Source organism: Schistocerca cancellata, chromosome 6, assembly GCF_023864275.1.
Source record: "Schistocerca cancellata isolate TAMUIC-IGC-003103 chromosome 6, iqSchCanc2.1, whole genome shotgun sequence".
NCBI lineage: Eukaryota > Metazoa > Arthropoda > Insecta > Orthoptera > Acrididae > Schistocerca > Schistocerca cancellata.
In genome coordinates, this window is record NC_064631.1 from 556,551,796 (window position 1) to 556,571,881 (window position 20,086).

A 20,086-nucleotide genomic window follows, 5' to 3' on the forward strand; every position below is an offset into this window, starting at 1 on the left:
TAGCCACTGCCAAACTGTGGCCAAGAACAAATTAGACCACCCTGTGACACAACATGCAACTGAACATAACACGCTTCATTTCATTGGTTGCTTCACTACCCAAGCCATCTGGATCCTCAACTGCATCATCAGCTTTTCTGAACTGCACAAATGGAAGTCATCCTTACAACACGTCTTGCACTGTATGTATCCTAACCTCAACCTACATTAACATACTGTCCCCACACCCTCCACCCAATAATTCCCCCCCCCCCCCCCCCCCAATGCTGTCATCTCCCCCCATTCTCGTCTCCCACCCTCTTAAGTTTGCTGCTCTGTGAAAACACGCCCACCCATCTTTCCCTGTTCCTCTCCTTTTTTGTTCCTTTTTCCCTACTCTCCTGCTCCACAACCTCCTGATGCTGCACTTGTTTGCATTCTAGTCCCTGCACACTGCGCGAGACAGCATTTGTCTCTCTTTCTCTCCACCTGTTCACAACTATCCTGTCTCCTTCCCTGCTCCCTCCAGATTGCTGCTTGCATACCATGCGATAGTTGGCTTCTGGCCCGAGATGCTATAGTTGGCAGTGATGTTATAGTTGGCAGTGATGTTTGAATGAGGTGTGCTTGCTTGTGTTGTGAATGGTGTGTGTTTCTCTTTTGCTGAAGAAGGCTGTGGCCAAAAGCTTTTATGTTAGTGCCTTTTAATTGTGCTTGTCTGCAACTTAACATGTCTTCTTTACAGTTAATAGCAGCCTATCTTTTCCTGCATTGTTTTGATATTCCTACATGGAGTTCCCATTGTTAAAGATATGACACATTTGTCTCACTGAGGTGTTGACATTCCAGTTGCGTATGCCACATGAGGCGAGTGTGTAGCTACACAATTTATTCTCTCTTAGTGCACATGCCTTCCCCTCCGTATGGAATAACATATGACAAAGGCCAACTATTTGTTGGTATAGCAGAGCAGAAGAGGAGCTACACTACTTCCCCAAACCAGGAAGGAAAATGGTTTTGAAAAGTAGCTGCCAAAATGTTCATTGGCTCAAGCATAGTAAATACACTACATATCTGTGATAAAACTTTTAAATAAAATATTATCTCTGTTACGCAGTTCAAAGTAAACATTGTTGAACAGCTAACCTATTGACATCAAGAACTTAATATTGGTGCACAAGTACAGCTGGAAAAATCCCACCATCAGAAAGATGTAAATAGGCTGAGAATTCAGAGGTGCTATAAGTGTAACATGTTGTTAACTTTGGATCTGAAAGGCTATATGCCAGAAACAGAACTCCCACAGTCTAAGTTGAAATGTCCAGTTGGTGAGAAATTCTACTGTTTGGATTCTTTTGTCAAAATGGACCAGATTTGTAGAGTGATTAGAAAGACAACACAACCCGATTTTTTTTCTTCCTAGAACAGGGTGTTACGCTCCAGGAAAAAACTTGGCAATTTTTTCATCTGAGAATTTTTTATTATTTTAGTTTTCAGTTAAATTTGTGTACTTTTGACGGGGGAAAAACTGATACTGTACTCCTTCTCCTTTGAAGAAGGTGGAGGTCAAACAACTCTGCGACACAGCCATGGGCACTTGCATGGCGCCCTCCTATGCCAACCTGTTTATAGACTATCTAAAAATATGGGAGTAGTAGAAATCCTTGGGTAACACTAGAGATACTGAATGTAATCGATGATAAGAGAATATATAAAAATGCAATAAATGAAGCAGGCAAAAGGGAATGCAAACGTATAAAAAATGACTTCAACGCGAAGTGCAAAATGGTTAAACAGCAATGGCTAGAGGACAAATGTAAGGGTGTAGAACTAGGGATAAGATAGATGCTGCCTACAGGAAAATTAAAAAGACATTTGGAGAAAACGGAACCATCTATAAGAATATCATGAGTGCAGATGAAAAATCAGTCCTAAGCAAAGAAGGGAAAGCAGGAATTGGAAGGAATATATAGTGGGTTTGTACAAGGGAGATGTACTTGAGGGCAATATTGTGAAAATGGAAGAGGACATGATGAAGATGAGATGGGAGATATGATATTGCATGAAGAATTTGACAAAGTGCGGAAAGTCCGAAGTTGAAACAAGGCTCCAGGAGTAGACAACATTCCATTGACTCTACTAATAGCCTTGGGAGAGCCAGCCATGACAAGACTTCTTCCAGGATGTATGAGGCAGGCGAAATACCCTCAGACTTCAAGAAGAAAGCATGTGCTGACAGGTGTGAGAATTACCAACCATCAGTTTACTAAGTCATGGTTGCAAATTACTAACATGAATCCTTTGCAGAAAAATGAAAAAACTGGTAGAAGCAGACTTTGGGGAAGATCAGTTTGGATTCCATAGAAAAGTAGGAACACGCAAGGCAATACTGACCCTACGACTTATCTTAGAAGAGAGATTAAGGAAAGACAATCCAATGTTTATAGCATTTGTAGACTTAAAAAACTTCTGACAATGTTGACTAGAATACTCCTGCAAATTCTGAAGGTGGTAGGGGTAAAATACAGGGACTTATTTATAATTTCTTTAGAAACCAGATGGCAATTGTAAGAGTTGAGGGGCATGAAGGGAAGCAGATACGTCAGGAAGTTTTTTCTGAAAGTATTTGTATGGAGTGTAGCCATGTATGAAAGTGAAACATGGACGATAAACAGCTTAGACAGTGAGAGAAAAGAAGCTTTTGAAGAGTGGTGCTACAGAAGGATGCTGAAGATTAGATGGATAGATCATGTAACTAATGGAGTAGTACTGAATAGAATTGGGAGAAGAGGAATTTGTGGCACAATGTGACTAGAAGCAGGGATCAGTTGATAGGACATGTTCCAAGGCATCAAGGGATCACCAATTTAGTATTGGAGGGAAAAGTGGAGGGTGAAAACCATAGGAGGAGACCAAGAAATAAATAGACTAAGCAGATTCAGAAGGATATAGTTTGCGGCGGATGAAGAGGCTTCTACAGGATTGAGTAGCATGGAGAGCTGCATCAAACCAGTCCTTGAACTGAAGACAACAACAACAGGAAATAAAACTTGAAATTTTTTAATGAATTATAGACCATGTGGTCTGAGATCACACCCATAAGAAGCAAAGAACTGTTTCATGGCATATTATAGCTCCTTCCTTTAACATATGTTGTCCTGTCACATTAATGGTGACCATCTATCAAAAGCCTGAATAATTCCCGTTTGTAGAGTGGACCACTGACAGGCATGCAGGAGGACTGTCCTTGAGCTTCTGGAGCGTACAGACAGGGATGTGATGTGATGCTGCCTCCACTGCTGTGGCCAGTTGGACTAGGTTTCTCGCAGATTTTGAATTCAGTGTAAATGTGGGGATTATGATAAACTCATACTGGTGCTCTTCAAACCACTCAAATACACTGCAAGTTGTGTGACGTGTTACATTGTCCTGCTGGTAGATGCCATCATGCTGAGAATAAACAAACTGCTTGTGGGGGGGGAGGGGGGGGTGGACACGGTCCCTTAGGATAGACGGGTATTTTTGTTGATCCAGTGTGCCTTCCAGAGTGACGAGATCACCCAGGAAATGCCATGAAAGCATTCCTCAGACTATAATGCTACCTCCTTCAGCGTGGACATCTACAATTGGTACAGGGTGTTTGCTTCCAGACATTTCACGCTGATGGAGCATAAAACGTGATTCATCTTGAAAAAGCCACCTGGCGCCACTCTATCCAGTTGCGGCATTTTCATGCAAATTCCAGCCTTTTTTGCCCATGAACAGCAGTCAGCATGGGTGCATGAACCAGGCACCAACTGCCGAGACCCATACAAAGCAATGCTCACAGAGTGCCTCCTTAGTTCATCTGGCTGGTCAATTGCTCATCAATTTCACACCTTTTCGCCTGTACACATCTTCATAGCTGTCATTCATCCCCGGTCATCTATGGCCTGTGGTGCATCACAGCTGCCGGTTTTGGATAACGCAGTTTCGTCTTACACAGTACACTTTAACCACTGCACAGGGTGTATACGACCTGGGAGATCCGGGAAAAACCCGGGAAATTTTTCATCTGGGACAAAACCGGGAAAAACCCGGGAATTGTTTAGAATTCCGAGAATTTTTCATTGTTTCAGTTTTCAGTTAAATTTATGTGATTTTGACTGGTTCTTACCAGTCCAATACTCTAACAAAGGATATTACTGTATCCTGCTACTGCAGAATAATACTGCAGTAACAAAACATGAACAGGAGAAAAAAAGGAAGAAAATAAAACTTAAGTTGCAAAGGAAATGCGCTTTATATAACAACAAAACAGTGCTCATACAAGTGTCTGCCAGCAGCAAAGTGTGTCAAAGGCTTTAGGAAGACTATGCAATGCTTTGTAACAACAAATTGCCTCCGATGAGCATGGCGTGACACCTGTTTAAATTAGATTCATTTGAGCTGTTGCGGGCAGCCTCTTGCGCATGTGCAGTTGAGTCGCGTATGAGTAGTACCTTCTCCCGCTTCTCGTTACAGAAGTGTGGCTGGACGTCACTACTTAATATTGCCCCGGTTCGGAAATTAGAAAACCTGGGGCTGATGCACAGAGCAGTCTGAGTTGTGGTGGGGAGGTGGGCTGTCTCCACGTGACCTGTGGTTACGTTTAGTGATTTTGTTGTTTCCTCTTCGTTTATTGCTCTCGCATTAAATGATAACAAAATGGATTTTTGCGGCCGGGAGCTATCAAATGATCGCGTAATTACGGAAGGCTAAAATATGTTATTAGTTTTAGATTTTATTTCCACCTTTCTGACAGTCAAACATTAATCGCCTTACAGAACAATGAAGTTATTTTGGCCGGTTTGCTAAAGAGGTTTGGCTTTTATTAATCTTTTCTGTTGAGGCAATCAATTTATTTGAAACGAAGTGTTTAATTTCACACTATTGTCTGGTTTCAACTGTTCGCTGCATTTCACGTGCACGTATGGCATTATGCCGTAATAAAGAACCAAACATGAGATAATACAGTACTAGTACTCCAAGAAAATATGCATACGAATGTACATTTTAAGCTGAATTGTGCGTTTTAGTATGGTTCACGGAAGTCCGACGTTCTTGAAGTATCCTCTGATGTCTTGTTTCTTTTATGACATAATGTAAGATCTTTTAATGTTTTACACGTACGAACATATGGGCTTCCTGCGTCATCGTAGCTGCGCAAGTGTGGTGACGCTTGTTGTCTGGCGCTGTCTTACAACTGCTGAAACGAACCTATTTCTAACAGGTCGCGGGAAAATATTGCAAATGGTGGTTTGAAAAGCATTACATTCAAAGGAGATTTCCTTTTACATAAGATCAGCTATGTGCGAGAATCTACGATGAATTTCTTAAATCACAAAGCGTTTGATTGTCATTTAAAAATCAACTCTTTGAGGCCGACCATTTAGAAGAATTTCGATCCCAGAAGATCAGACATTTATGTTGTTATTAAAAATTTTACTGGCACATTTGTGTGATGTAGTTTAAAGTGTAACAAGCGCAAAAAAGATCAACATTATATGTGGGGGCTTAGCTTCTCTTCCAGCTTATTAATCTTAGAGGCCAATATTACAGGTGAATGCTATGTATATTAATTTAAACCTTTAACTGTTCTTACTTGTGTGTTTGCGCTACTTAAGAGTGATCTTGCTATTGGCTGACTACATCACGTGTCTTATGCTGTCATCAGCTGGTAAGATCACATGACATGAGCTATGACTGGCTTACAAAAGCGCATCGCAATCTCGATTTCAATGCTTCGGAAGGTGACATGCAGTGTTTGTTGGAATTCGAATTTATACCTTCGTAATACGAAAATATGCAGCGAACATGTTGCTGCACATCAAAGGTCTTTCAAAACATGTTTTTCCCCCCTGAGTTACGTTTTCTAAAGTGCCAGGAAATTCTACTCTGGTATATAAAACCATTAACATTCAAAGGATTGATAAGTTTTACAATGCCGAATAAGAGTATGTTGTCACTTAACACGGAAAAAGTATATTTTTATCCGGGAAAAAATCTGGGAATTTTTTTTCCTTGTCCACGTATACACCCTGACTCCAGCAAGCAAACAGTTTACAAACTTGCCCTTCTTGGAAATGCTTTCACTTTTGCACCGAAAGCCAGTGATCATGCCCTTTGCGACGTCAGATAAATCGATCTCTTTCTGCATTATGATGACAACTGCACTGTTTTCTGAATCTTCCTGACATACTACATATACCCTCCACTTCTAGTGTTGCCACCTACCATTTGAATGTTTATTACATGTTGATGTCAAACATAGGTGGTGATCACATTACTGTGACTGAACTGTGTGCTTGTAAGTGGTAAATGCAGTGCCACTGTGACACCATAATGTCTAACTTATTTAAAGTGCTTGTGAATCCACTATACTTGCAGGCCTGGATGACATTAAGTCCTACGAGTCCAAGTTGGTCTCGCATGGCAAGTTGTTGATATGTCAGACATTCATTTCAGTAAGCAATGTAGAGTGCAATACACATTCTGGAAGGCCTTCTGTGTGTATTAGTTGTTGTACTCTTCTCCGCTCACCACCTCTTCTTTTTTTCTCATTTCTCCAAAATTGTAGTTAATGTGTTTTTGTTCCTTCTTTTCGACAGGTACCCATATTTGTTTTTTGAATATACCGATCCTGAGCCAAACTTCAACAAAAAGTCCATTATAGGAATGGTTGCAAGGCTAGTGAAAATAAAGGACATGAGTAAGGCAATGGCTCTTGAGGCTGCAGCAGGTGGACGGGTAAGTGAAAGTTTCCGAAATATTTCAAAACCAAGCACGTGAAACTGATGATGTACCTTTTTTGACATCGAAGTAGGACCCTCATTGTTGTTGGATGGTGACTGTCAATGATAAATTTCTGCTATGTGGAAACATCTAAAATGATTGATTTGGAGAGAGAGAGAGAGAGAGAGAGAGAGAGAGAGAGAGAGAGAGAGAGTTGGAATGGAAGTGGTGTACAGGTTTGTCCTTGGGTTATTAATTTGTGTTTTTAACGTTATATTTTGAACCTTCAATTTTTCACTGCAAAATTGGGTTCTCACTCATTTCTCATTTATGGTTCATTTATGTATAACTACTAGGTTGTAACCTGATACAGTTTTTTCATTAACAGTGTAATGTCAGACACTATTCTGTGTGTTTCTTGGAAGCCTACTTAGGTGATCTTCAGTTTAACAAAATATACTTAGTTTATAGTTCACCCTAACTCAGGATATTATGTTACTTCTCTACATTAAACTAGTCTCAGGTTTCAAACAGTGCATTGCAGGAATCTACAGTTGCTATTATATTTTGAGCATATTGCTTAAGGTTCTATTGCTTCTCCGTATTGGAAAATTATGAATCGTGTACTTGTTGATGTACTAGAGTTCAGAGCACAAACAGAGGTGGGTCAAGATTGGAAGCACAGTAGCAAGCCTAAGTGTCACAACATTCACAACCTGTTGCTTCTCAGTAACTTGCTTGTCTTCGTTCTGTGCAAATTGTGGTGTATTCTGCTTATTGCTCATTTCAGTCCTAGTGTTGAGTGTGGTGGTTATTTTTGCTCTTGTAGTGTTCATTGTGAATGATAGGAAGCAGTCACATGAAATCCTGCACAAACTAGCAACAGGAAGAGTGTTCCTTGTGTATCGTTATAAGTAAGTATTCCACCAAATCCAATGTGGCACAAGGCAGAAATTGTGCTGATGCCAACAACAGTAGTAGACACAACAGCTAGTTGTTTGAAGACTGTATCGCGAATATCCAGCAAATTTAATGTGTATTCAAGTCTGTGGCTCGGCTGTTCCCAAGTCACCTTGTGAGCAGCACAACCACAAAAAAAGAAATGGATGATGCAGTTGATTTTGCAAAACGTGCTTTGGCGGTCAAAGTATTCATTATGTATGCTAAATGTGAATGTCCTACAGCAGAAAAAATAGTTTTACATGTGAATGTAGCTGAAAGTCTTGACAATAAAATGGACCCTGTTGAGGATACCAAGTGACATGGGTTTCAAGAAAATAGACAAAGACAAAAATGACTTACAGAATGTATCGTAGCCATGAGGGCAGTTATTTAAGAGAGTGCAAGGAAAGAAAGAAGCTGGCACATTTCAAATTTATTACTTAGTAGAAACTGAAGAGTCATAACTGTGCAAGGAGAATGTTTTGGGAAATGAGCAGTGGGTATGCTGGACTAAAAATTCCTTTTGGCTAAGGTAATCAGCTTACATTGCTTTGTCAGATCAGAAGAGTAAGCTGGTTTTTAAGATGTCAACGGTTAACAATTCTAAAGATACACATTTTGACAAGAAGTAAAGTGTCTTTCAATGGCAGTTTTGTTGCTGTATCTCTATGATTTTTCGTTATTTTCATGTACAGTACTGTACAAGGGAACTATGCTGAAACTACGATGACAAAAAGGCAAACTTCATTATGCAGTTGACCTCTTAATGAAATACCTTGTATTTCATCGCAGATCAAAGCAGAGTTGCTGTTTCTTGTTAATGCCCAAAACCCTATGCACTAAGTTTATGAAAGCCGTAATTGCAAAGCAGCATGGTCACTTTCTTAGACTGACAATGTACCACTGTCATTATAACGATGTGAAACTGGTGTGGACGTGCATGAAGTGTGGAGAAGTTCAATACATTGAAAAGTACAGATGTTGAAAGGCTTACAAGTAAGGTAGTGCACAGCATTTTAACATCTGCCTGAGCAGTTTGTATAAGACATGCAAAAAAAACTGTGGGATGAAGAGTACCACAGAGAAATTGGCAGGGGAATGATTATTGACCCTACTACAATAAATCCTCATGAGTGCAAGTCATCTGTGTCTGGAAGTGAAGATAACTGCATGGATTTCTCAGTGAGAACTACATAATTATTAATTGTATTAATTGTTGGTACTTCAAGCTTTGTTTTTATGACTGTCTGCAGCTGAATAATAAATTATTAATAGGTAAGAATTCATCTTTGTCCTTATAATAATGCAGTTTTGTTCTTAATGTACATTCAGTCTGTGTAAATACTCAATGCAAATACATTAATCATAATACAGAAGGTATTGTAAGCAGGGTTACACAAGAAAACATAATTAGTTTTTAGTGTATGATTAAATTCTTTCTTATACCCTTAAGCTTGAAAAATGATGTTAATATTGTCAATCACTGGATGCATAACACAAGCAGTGCAGTAAGTTGATTGATTAGCAAACTTCCTGCTATCATTCAAAAGGTGAAATATTGAATGTATTTAAAGAACTAAACTATATCATAATCAGTGTTAACGTCATGATTATTCTCTCTCTCTCTCTCTCTCTCTCTCTCTCTCTCTCTCTCTCTCTCTCACACACACACACACACACACACACACACACACACACTCTTTCTCTCTGATAAAATGTACAGATAAGATGCATTATGCTTCAAACTTAGTCATATAAATATTAAATGTAAGATCGGAAATGAAGAAAGAATATAGAAGTGGACAGAGAAGTTGGTGCACACAGTTTACACAAGTAAAATAAGTGCTTGTGCATACATATCTCAAAATTTCATAGTAACCATGTGTGAACATACTTTACCTCATACTATTTTATTTTAAGTATGCAATTCACTCGCAGGTGCTCTGCTTTATTAAAAACTTAACTGGCACGTTATTCGTCACATGTAACTGACGTTCTGTGGTTGTGTGTAACTTATGTGCGTGTTTTCCCAAACATACAGACTCCAGACCCATGTGTGTGGTAACTCCACATCACATTGAATCACGGGTGGCACAGTGTGTTTCATGCACGTTGGTGGTTACCAACTGATATTGTGTGACATCTTGGGGTGGTAGCTTGACAGTGCCATGCAGTGAGGCACACACCAGCTCAAAGTTGTCATGTGTGCTGATATTCCATTATTCCCACAAACAAGAAGCTTGTGTTTGATAATATAATGATGACACCTCATGCATAAACAGAAAAAACAGACAGCAGTATCAAATAGAAAACACATTTGTGCCGCTCATACTGTTAAACATGTAGACACTTGCACACACAAAGTTGTGTGAAACAAACCAATGTTATCAGAGATGAAATGTAGCTCCCAAAACATTATCAAAGTCATGATTTTGCTTCCCTTGCATAGAGGAGGTCACACAAGCACAGCAGAAAGACATAGTTTTCCAAACTGTCACTGGAAGGGTTCTCAGCCATTTATTATAACTCGATTGTTATGGTATACACAATGAATTTCTACATGAAAAGTAGTTTAACAATTCATCGTAAGTTGTTACCACCTGAAAGTGAAGGTCTTATCTTTCCAGACACTTTTTTCCTTCCTTCCAAAATGAGTGTACAGTCTCCTTCCTTTTTTCGTTCTGTTGCTGTTTTTGTCAAGTGTTCCTCATGAATTTCTTCCCCAAAACTGTTGTAGAGTCCAGTTATCAATTCATGGTGTAAATTATGCAACTTGTTCTCTCAAAGCTTGGCAATCAGGGACTGTTGTTTCGCACTCCTCAGATGTCAAATTTTTCCATGCCGTACTTTCCTCATACGTAGTATCTTGTAGACAAGTGTTATGCACAAATACTAGTCTTTAGGAATCCATGAGAATGAGACTTTATTTGTTCATTGGTAGTGAAATTGTTGATCATTACATTGGAGTAGTAGTTACCATTACAACTTCCTTGCATTAAAGAATCGCTATCCTCTCATATCGAGCTCCTATTAGTCACAGCATTGCAATTTTGTTGGACCTTGAACAAATGATACATCTCATTAAATTTAATTTCTAGGTCAGAAGAATGTTATAGTACAACAGAAATCATCTTGCCATCTAAATTACTTTCATCAAATAACTTTTGTCTGTCAAAAGTGGCATCAATAATCATTGTACTCAACTCTGTGAACTTCTTGTTGCTGTAATTTTTTTTTATCTATTTTGTAGTTCAATGTACAGATGTTTGTGTCTAGTTTATTGTTCAGATTGTGGAAGTGTGTTTCTAGTTCATTGTTCAGGTCGTGAAAATGTGCGTGTGGTTAAGTGATCAGTTCGTGAAAGTGTGTGCCTAGTTTATTCTTCAGTTCACATAAGTTTGCATTTAAAGTATTGTTCATTTCACATGCATTTGCATCTAATTTATTATTAATTTTGTTAAGACCTCTCGCCGTACACCATTAGCTGCTTGTAAAAAATGTAATTGGCAGACTGGTATTTGGTTCTATATCACATCGTCAAAGGCATCCGATACAGAGGACAAACAAACAAAAGTATATGTATCGACATCTACAACATAATAATATTTTGTATACTTAACAGTAGAAACATAAAGTTGCATACATATTGTGTACATCCAAATCAAATGTTGTGTGTGGCAATTACAGATTCTGTATGGTTTCAAAACTGATGTTGCTCTGAGGCCACATGTAGATACATCTGGCATGTACTCACTACCTGTATATGTATTAAATACTGCACTTGGACAATTAACAATAAGGGTAGAATAAATATAAAGAGATAAAATTGATGTTAACTGTCTTAAACAGTACAGTAAGGTAGAGGGACATAATGCAACAAAGTCTCTTACCACACGACAAGGTTGCCACCTCGGATCTGGATCTGTGGGTAACCCAACATAGCTTGCCAAATTTAGTAAATTTCACATGCAGGAAAACAGAGAAAACTTTAATCCAAACCTACTCATTCAGAAAACTGTTAAAATTTTTTATATACATCTTATTACAGAACTCAGTCATTAAGTACATTGTCAGGGTGTTTTGTCATGTGTGTGTACATCTCCATTTCTTCCAGGAAATTCAATAATCGACCTTTTCCTGCCTTGTGAAGAATGGTTATGTTTCTAGTGTTGCCATTAACAGCACACTTACTCTCTCTTAAATGAATAGTAAATTCTGAGTAACTAGAGTCATTAACATGTTGTCTAAATTAATTTTGAAGTTTCCCCAGTTTGCCCAACATAAAACTTGCCACGGTCACTATGTATCATTTTATATACCTTGGATGCTTTATAGCCTAACTGTTATCCACAGCACGTACAATACATTATCCTTAAATTGCTCACTGTCCTGAAGCCAATGTACAGCCTCATTTTCCAAACCAAATGCCTTATCGGGAAATGACCCCAGTATGGTAAAACTAAAGACCTATCTTTTTTCTTTTGTTCACATTCTTTTGAATGTGACCTGATCTCTATTCCTAGTTTGTTACTTCTGTTTCTTGGTGTATAATCTCATAATTAGATTTGCACCAAAGCGATTGTTAGATGCTGCCTTTTTCAGTGTATGCAATTCAGTGGTATTCACCTCACGTAAAGGATATTTCATTACCCTGTCAAGTGGTGAATGAAAATAAGCTTTTTATGGCACCATGGACAAGAAGAACTGTTTTGCATTATGCACTCCTAAGTAGTGGGTTTTCAGAGTACACTGAATATGTGAGCGCACCCTCCTCTTGAGTGCTAGGTTTTCTGATAGGCAGTTCCCCATAGGTAGGCCTCCTTTTTGTTCATATATGTGTTCAGTGAAGTTAAAGTAGCTCAGAAACAGGACTAACGCGTGAAAATCACTCAGTTCATCAATTTCTATTTGTCTCGTTTTATTAAACTTGTGTAACTTTTTTGATAATGGGTATAGCTTCAGCTCTGGTGGTATCTGTATACATTTTAGTGACTTAAAGAGAGAGAATCTATTATTTACTGGGATGTGAACATCTTTAATCTGATTGATTAGGCCAGCTAGCTCACTTCTTCGTTGTGTGGGAACTACATGCACAATTTGTAAGAGCTGCGAAAATGATACGTGGCTCAAATTAAAAAGTTTTATAATGGTCAAGGAATTGGCAAAAAGTCAAAAAGTAGATTTTTTGTTCCTTTTTTTCTTTTCTTGTTTCAAGCGAATTTGTAAAGGTTTCATATGGCATTCAGAGGCAGTAAAAGATGTGTAATAATTTTCTTTCAAGCATGAGTAGTGAAGGTCCATCACTAAAACTTAACAAGCTGATGTTCTACTGAGAATTTTATTTTATATTTGTTTTATTATTAATTGTTTGGCATATTACAATTGGCAACATTTTGTAAAATGTGTGTAAATTTGTTTCAGCTGTACAACATTGTAATTGATAATGAAGTAACTGGCAGAAAGCTCCTAGAAAATGGTGATTTACCGCGTCGTACAACATTTGTTCCATTAAACAGAATAATTGGTAGAGCTCTTGAACCTAAGTATGTTAAAGCTGCAGAGAAGCTGGTAAGTATTTGTGGTGTTACTAAAAATATAAGCACACTCCGTTTTATTTCAGGGGTTGTCAATGCATTAACTTTTTATTTTAATTTTTAGGTTGGTAAAGAAAATATAGTACCAGCAATACACCTTGTGGAATTTGATGACAAATATCGTGTTGTCCTCCAGTATGTCTTTGGTGAAACAATGATTACAAACAATATGGACATGGCACGTGAGGTTACGTTTAATGAGAACATCAAGAAGAAATGTGTGACTTTGGAGGGAGACATTTTTGATCCTGCAGGTGTCTTGCAAGGAGGTATGAGATTTTAACATCATTTGTCTGTTAAAAAAATAATCTAAAGATGGTAGGGACACCTTTGCGTATGCTTTAAAAATTCGCTGTAATCCTAAGTGTTTCTGCAAGTACTTGAATTGCTGTTGCAATTTACCCAAAGAGTCATCCAATGTACAAATTGGAAACCAGCTTTTTTAGCTCTAGAATTAATGACTGTTCTTTTTCTGCTTATGATAGGTGCACCTAGCACTTCAACACCAGTGTTGTCACAGTTGGAAGAGATTTTTGCCATGGTTGATGACTTTGAAGATAAAAAGCAAAAACTAAGAGAGATGGAAGAGAAAATTAAAAGGGTCAGTGAAGTTGCAAGATGGTAAGAATTTTTCTTTCATGATTATGCATTAGCATCAGCGAGTCCAGGACAGAGTTGAGGTTGGAAATGAAATATAATGAACCATATTCAGTGACACTAATAACACAGGTGTGACACTCATGATATTACTTCGAGATGAGGTCTGCTGTCTTTCTTGCAAATAGGATATTTGTGCAATGTATATGGTCTCTTATTCTGCCTCGACAATACACTCCTTAATGAAATCGCCATCACTGAAAGGCTTATTCGCTCTTGCAATTTTGAGCGTTATTTTGTAGCTGGCTCTTAAACACAGGTCGCTACGTTCGGTTGCAGGCTAAAAAAAGAAACAAAAATTGAGTGAACTCTAAATTCGAATTCTAACGACAAATATGTAGAAATACAAACATCAGAAACACAAAGATTTGTAAGTGGTACTCGCGTTCGGTCCATCTCGCCGCGTAACACTACGTCTTCTTAATTCCGCCAACTTGTTTGATCTATCAACCCAACTAAATCATTAAGTCCTTTGTGTGTGGTGTTATAATGCTGTTCTATTGCAAATTTGCGGTGCCCGGCGAGTATCATCCTTCTCTTCGAAAAAATATTGCAATTCCCATTCAGCTCTGAAGGCTCGTGACGTGTCACCACCCCACCTGTTTTGTGCTGCTATGGCAGACTGATCGCAGTATTGATAATTTTACTCTTTGGATGTCATGATTTTCACAACATGTCAATGAAATAAATCTTCTCAGATTACTGTGTACATGTGAATAATCTGCACCCCCTGATTTTAAGGGAGGGTAGAAAAAAAGAAATACTGGCGTTAACTTGCGTTTGTGTATACACCATCCATTGCATGTATCCCTTTTTAAAGTGCAACTTTGAATGGGAAATTTACACACATATCTAGTGGTTGCATGGTACATATTAGACCTACATGGATGACAAAGTCAGTTTTCCCTTTTTGTAACTTGTCTTGCAGTTCTCCAGTTGTATATCCGCAAAAGCTGTCCAGGACTGATGTGTTACATAAATTCAGTAATCCTTTAGAGCGACATTTCCAAACATGCGACACCCAGTCAACAACAAGGTTATTGTCCATAAGTCTCACCATTATGCCTTTCACTGATTTGTTCAGATTATTTTTCCTTTTAAATATCACATAAGGTGTTACCTTTTCTCTATCACCAGTTAGACACATCACTGTACTCCACTGCTTCTCACTGCCACCAGTTTGTATCATGATGCTGGATTCCCCTTTTGATGCGCGTTACCAATTTGTGATGATATACAGTAATGTTCGTGGTGCAAATTTATGATGTAGCAATGAAAATTCACTAATTTTCCTCATAATCCCCTGGAAGCAGTTCAGATATGGTAGTTTTCCTCAAGTGGCCTAATCCATGTTGACTGAAAAATCTTGATAATCAGTCCTGGCTAGCTTCGAAACCAGTGACACCTAGTTCTTTGGCTAAAGCCGGTGGTTTGGTCTGTATAATAGCAGAGCCTTTTTCTGAGGTCCAGGTGCTTCACATTGTGGCCACAAAATGCCCGGCAATTGCCGTTCGTTTCTTAAAGCCGTATTTTGTTTTTTCACCTCTCACAAATACAACCCTCACTCACATCATATTTCCTCCACCACACAGTTTCCAATTTTTTCTGCTTCTTCAATAATTTATTGTTTTTCTTTAGCCATATATGCGGAGTAACAAGAACTTGTATCCATAATTAACAAGTTAACAAGTGCTTAATACATCACATCTAATGGGCTACTGACATGTCGCGTACTTAGGCTGTAACAATACTATAGTGTAATGGGATCTGTTGTTGGAGGTGGCGTGGTACTAGCCTTATTGCAATTAATCTGCATGTTCCACTTTTTCATCCTTAAATTCAGTAAAAATATGTGCGGATTTGTTGCACATGTGTGGTTCTTTTGTGGAGCGACTACGATGTTCCCTGAAAGAACATATTCCATTTAGATTGATGCATTAATATCTTCAGAAGATTTGTTCATCTTTTTACTCTGCTGACAGGATGTAAGAAGTGTGTGGTTGGTGCTTCAGTATCTTCATAGTCTCCTTCCGATTGTTATGTTTCTGTCTTCAGCACTTCTTCAGGCTTTTAGTAACTCAGTGCATGTCTGAGATCTTCAAAGAATTGTTTTTGGGGCCCATGTTTGTCTCATTTTTCATCACTGAGCATTCAAAAATTTGTTACGACTTAATATGTGGCCCAGAAGTGTCGTCTTTCTCCCTGCTACCTAACTGCTATTAATCTTCCTTTATGTATTTATTGTAGGATCTCCTGATTTGTTTACCTCTGACCACAGCTCATTCTGTTGACTCTCTTCTGTAACCACATGAATTTCACTTCTAGGTGCTGTTTATCTTTTTTACCCATTGTTCAACCATCATTTCAACTAAGCAGCATACTCCAAATCAGGGACGGCAACAGCGTGCCAAACTGCACGCTTGTACAGATGTGCTGCACGCCTGCCGTCCAGGGCTCGGTCCACCTCGCCACTACTCGGCTTTCCTCGGTCTTTCGCGGCACTGCTCGGTGCGGCGCAGCATTAGACTAGCTGTGCGATCCAACATCTTTTCATCCGGCATAGGGTGCATTAGTTGATTCGTAGTGGCAGCCGTGTTTATTCCTCGCTATTTGTTAGCGATTCATAGGAAGTTTATAAGTACTGTACAGTGGTTGTTGCAATGGAACACACACTCACAAACAGGTAGGGTTGGTGACACAACGTCACGAGCCTTCAGAGCTGAATGGGAATTGCAATATTTTTTCGAAGAGAAGGATGAAAATTCTCAATGTCTATTATGCAGTCGCATACTCGCCGGGCACTGCAAATTTGCAATAGAACGGCATTATAACACCACACACAAAGGACTTAATGATTTAGTTGGGTTGATAGATCAAACAAGTTGGCGGAATTAAGAAGACGTAGTGTTATGCGGCGAGATGGACCGAACGCGAGTACCACTTACAAATCTTTGTGTTTCTGATGTTTTTATTTCTACATATTTGTCGTTAGAATTCGAATTTAGAGTTCACTCAATTTTTGTTTCTTTTTTTTAGCCTGCAACTGAACGTAGCGACCTGTCTTTAAGAGCCAGCTACAAAATAGCGCTCAAAATTGCAAGAGCGAATAAGCCTTTCAGTGATGGCGATTTCATTAAGGAGTGTATTGTTGAGGCGGCGGAACTCTTCATGCCACTAGAAGTAAAGAAGTTTAGTGAAATTAGTCTTTCCAGACAGACAATAGCTCGCCGCATAGCCGGTATGGCAGCGGGTGTCTACAGGCAGTTAATTGATAGTGCCTGCAAGTTTATTGCATTCTCGATTGCTTTGGACGAGTCGACCTACATTTCGGACACAGCACAACTAGCGATTTATGTTGGTGGAGTCGACACAAATTTGCACGTGACGAAAGAACTGTTAAATTTAGTACCAATGAAACACACAACGAGGGGTATCGACTAGCCGAAAGCAGTTGAAGCCGTTGGCCTGAATTGGAAAATGTTAGTTTCAGTCACCACGGATGGAGTGCCAGCAATTCGAGGTGCTCAAAATGGGCTTGTAGCATTGTTGCGTAAAAAACTAGGATGATTGACAGAAGATTTGTATGGAATTCATTGTTTTGTACACCAAGAAGCTCTTTGTGCTAAGTATGCAAATTTGTAGCACATGATGAAGTTGGTAGTCACCATAGTACATTTTTTGAAATCGCATGGCTTAGTACACCGTCAGTTTCAACAGTTTCTCATGGAACTGAACGAAGAGTACAGAGATATTATTTACCTCTGGGAAATACGTTGGTTAAGTCGAGGATCATGCCTCAAAAGATTTTTCAAGTTAAGACTCGCTATTGTTGAGTTCCTGAAAGAAAAAGGAAAGGTAGAGCCACAATTAGAAGATTCAAAATGGATTGCAGACCTCGCCTTTTTAGTTGATCTGACTGCACACTTGAACGTTCTCAATAAGACTTTGCGAGGTGAGTAACAGCTTATTTCTGATCTGATGAAAAAAGTGGATGCATTTAATAAGAAACTCGCATTGTGGAAGGAACAATTCATAAAAATGAATACCGCCCATTGCCCTACACTCTCTAAAGTCAGAGAAACGCAACTTCTGACGAATTCGTTTCTGTGTTGTAGGAACTACAGACAATTTTCTAAACGTTTTCAGGACACTTCCAGTCTGACATCTGTTTTTGAAATATTTTCTAGACCCTTTGCCGTTTCAGTTGAAAGTACTCTAGTGCATTTGCAAATGGAAATGATCGATCTGCAGTGTAATATCCGTTTAAAGGACAAATTTTTTTACGTAAAAACTGTCCAGGAATTTTACGAAGGTTTTCCTTGGGAAGAGTTTCCCCGTCTCCACATTGGTGATCCCTTGATGCCTCAGAACATGTCCTACCAACTGATCCCTTCTTCTGGTCAAGTTGAGCCACAAACTCCTCCCCAATTCTATTCAATACCTCCTCATTAGTTATGTGATCTACCCATCTAATCTTCAGCATTCTTCTGTAGCACCACATTTGGTAAACTTTGATTCTCTTCTTGTCTAAACTATTTATCGTCCACATTTCACTTCCATACATGGCTACACTCCATACAAATACTGTCAGAAATGACTTCTTAACTCTTAAATCAATACTCGATGTTACCAAATTTCTCTTCTTCAGAAACACTTTCCTTGCCATTGCCAGTCTACATTTTATATCCTCTCTACTTCAACCATCATCAGTTATTTTGCTCCCCAAATGGCAAAACTCCTTTACTACGTTAAGTGTCTCATTTCCTAATCTAATACCCTCAACATCACCCGACTTAATTCGACTACATTCCATTATCCTCGTTTTGCTTTTGTTGATGTTCATCTTATATCCTCCCTTCAAGACACCATCCATTCCGTTCAACTGCTCTTCCAAGTCCTTTGCTGTTTCTGACAGAATTACAATGTCATTGGCGAACCTCAAAGTTTTTATTTCTTCTCCGTGGATTTTAATTCCTACTCCAAATTTTTCTTTTGTTTCCTTTACTGCTTGCTCAAGATACAGATTGAATAGCATCGGGGAGAGGCTACAACCCTGTCTCACTCCCTTCCCAACCACTGCTTCCCTTTCATGTCCCTTGACTCTTATAACTGCCCTCTGGTTTCTGTACAAATTGTAAATAGCCTTTCGCTCTCTGTATTTGACCCCTGCCACCTTCAGAATTTGAAAGAGAGTATTCCAGGCAACATTGTCAAAAGCTTTCTCTAAGTCTACAATTGCTAGAAACGTAGGTTTGCCTTTCCTTAATCTATTTTCTAAGATAAGTCGTAGGGTCAGTATTGCCTCATGTGTTCCAACATTTCTACAGATCTTCCCCAAGGTTGGCTTCTACCAGTTTTTCCATTTGTCTGTAAAGAATTCGTGTTAGTATTTTGCAGCTGTGACTTATTAAACTGATAGTTGGGTAATTTTCACATCTGTCAGCACCTGTTTTCTTTGGGATTGGAACTATTATATTCTTCTTGAAGTCTGAGGGAATTTCGCCTGTCTCATAGATATTGCTCACCAGATTGTAGAGTTTTGTCAGGAACGGCTCTCCCAAGGCTGTCAGTAGTTCTAATGGAATGTTGTCTACTCCAGGGGCCTTGTTTCAACTTAGGTCTTTCAGTGCTCTGTCAAACTCTTCACGCAGTATCATATCTCCCATTTCATCTTCATCTACATCCTCTTCCATTTGCATAATATTGTCCTCAAGAACATCGCCCTTGTATAGACCCTCTGTATACTCCTTCCACCTTTCTGCTTTCCCTTCTTTGCTTAGAACTGGGTTTCCATCTGAGCTCTTGATATTCATGCAAGTAGTTCTCTTTTCTCCAAAGGTCTCTTTAATTTTCCTGTAGGCAGTATCTATCTTACCCCTCGTGAGATAAGCCTCTACATCCTTACATTTGTCCTCTAGCCATCCCTGCAAATTGATTATGAAACTAAATGTCAGGATTACGTGGCAATCTGAGTGACAAAAATATGTGAAACTGGCTGTGTTTGTCCGTGTACCGTCAGTTTGTGCCGGATATGTACTTTATTATGTGTACAGTGAACCAAAAATATTTAAATTAATGGTGATAATTTTGTTGTATTTGTCATATGTTTTGTTGAGAATTGTAGTTATTGCAAATTTTGTACAGTAGTTCCAGAATATAAA

At 38.8% G+C, this 20,086-nt stretch overlaps 1 protein-coding gene across 1 annotated transcript in view; it reads left to right on the forward strand.

The window, feature by feature from the left end:
* The window catches only part of LOC126190921 (structural maintenance of chromosomes protein 2), a 196,073-nt gene that overhangs the window by 140,123 nt on the left and 35,864 nt on the right, over window positions 1-20,086 (forward strand). Inside the window, exons 11-14 of the mRNA XM_049931555.1 lie at window positions 6,609-6,747; window positions 13,096-13,242; window positions 13,333-13,537; window positions 13,754-13,889. Coding sequence (XP_049787512.1) covers window positions 6,609-6,747; window positions 13,096-13,242; window positions 13,333-13,537; window positions 13,754-13,889 — 627 coding nt within the window. The remainder of the gene's footprint in view (window positions 1-6,608; window positions 6,748-13,095; window positions 13,243-13,332; window positions 13,538-13,753; window positions 13,890-20,086) is intronic.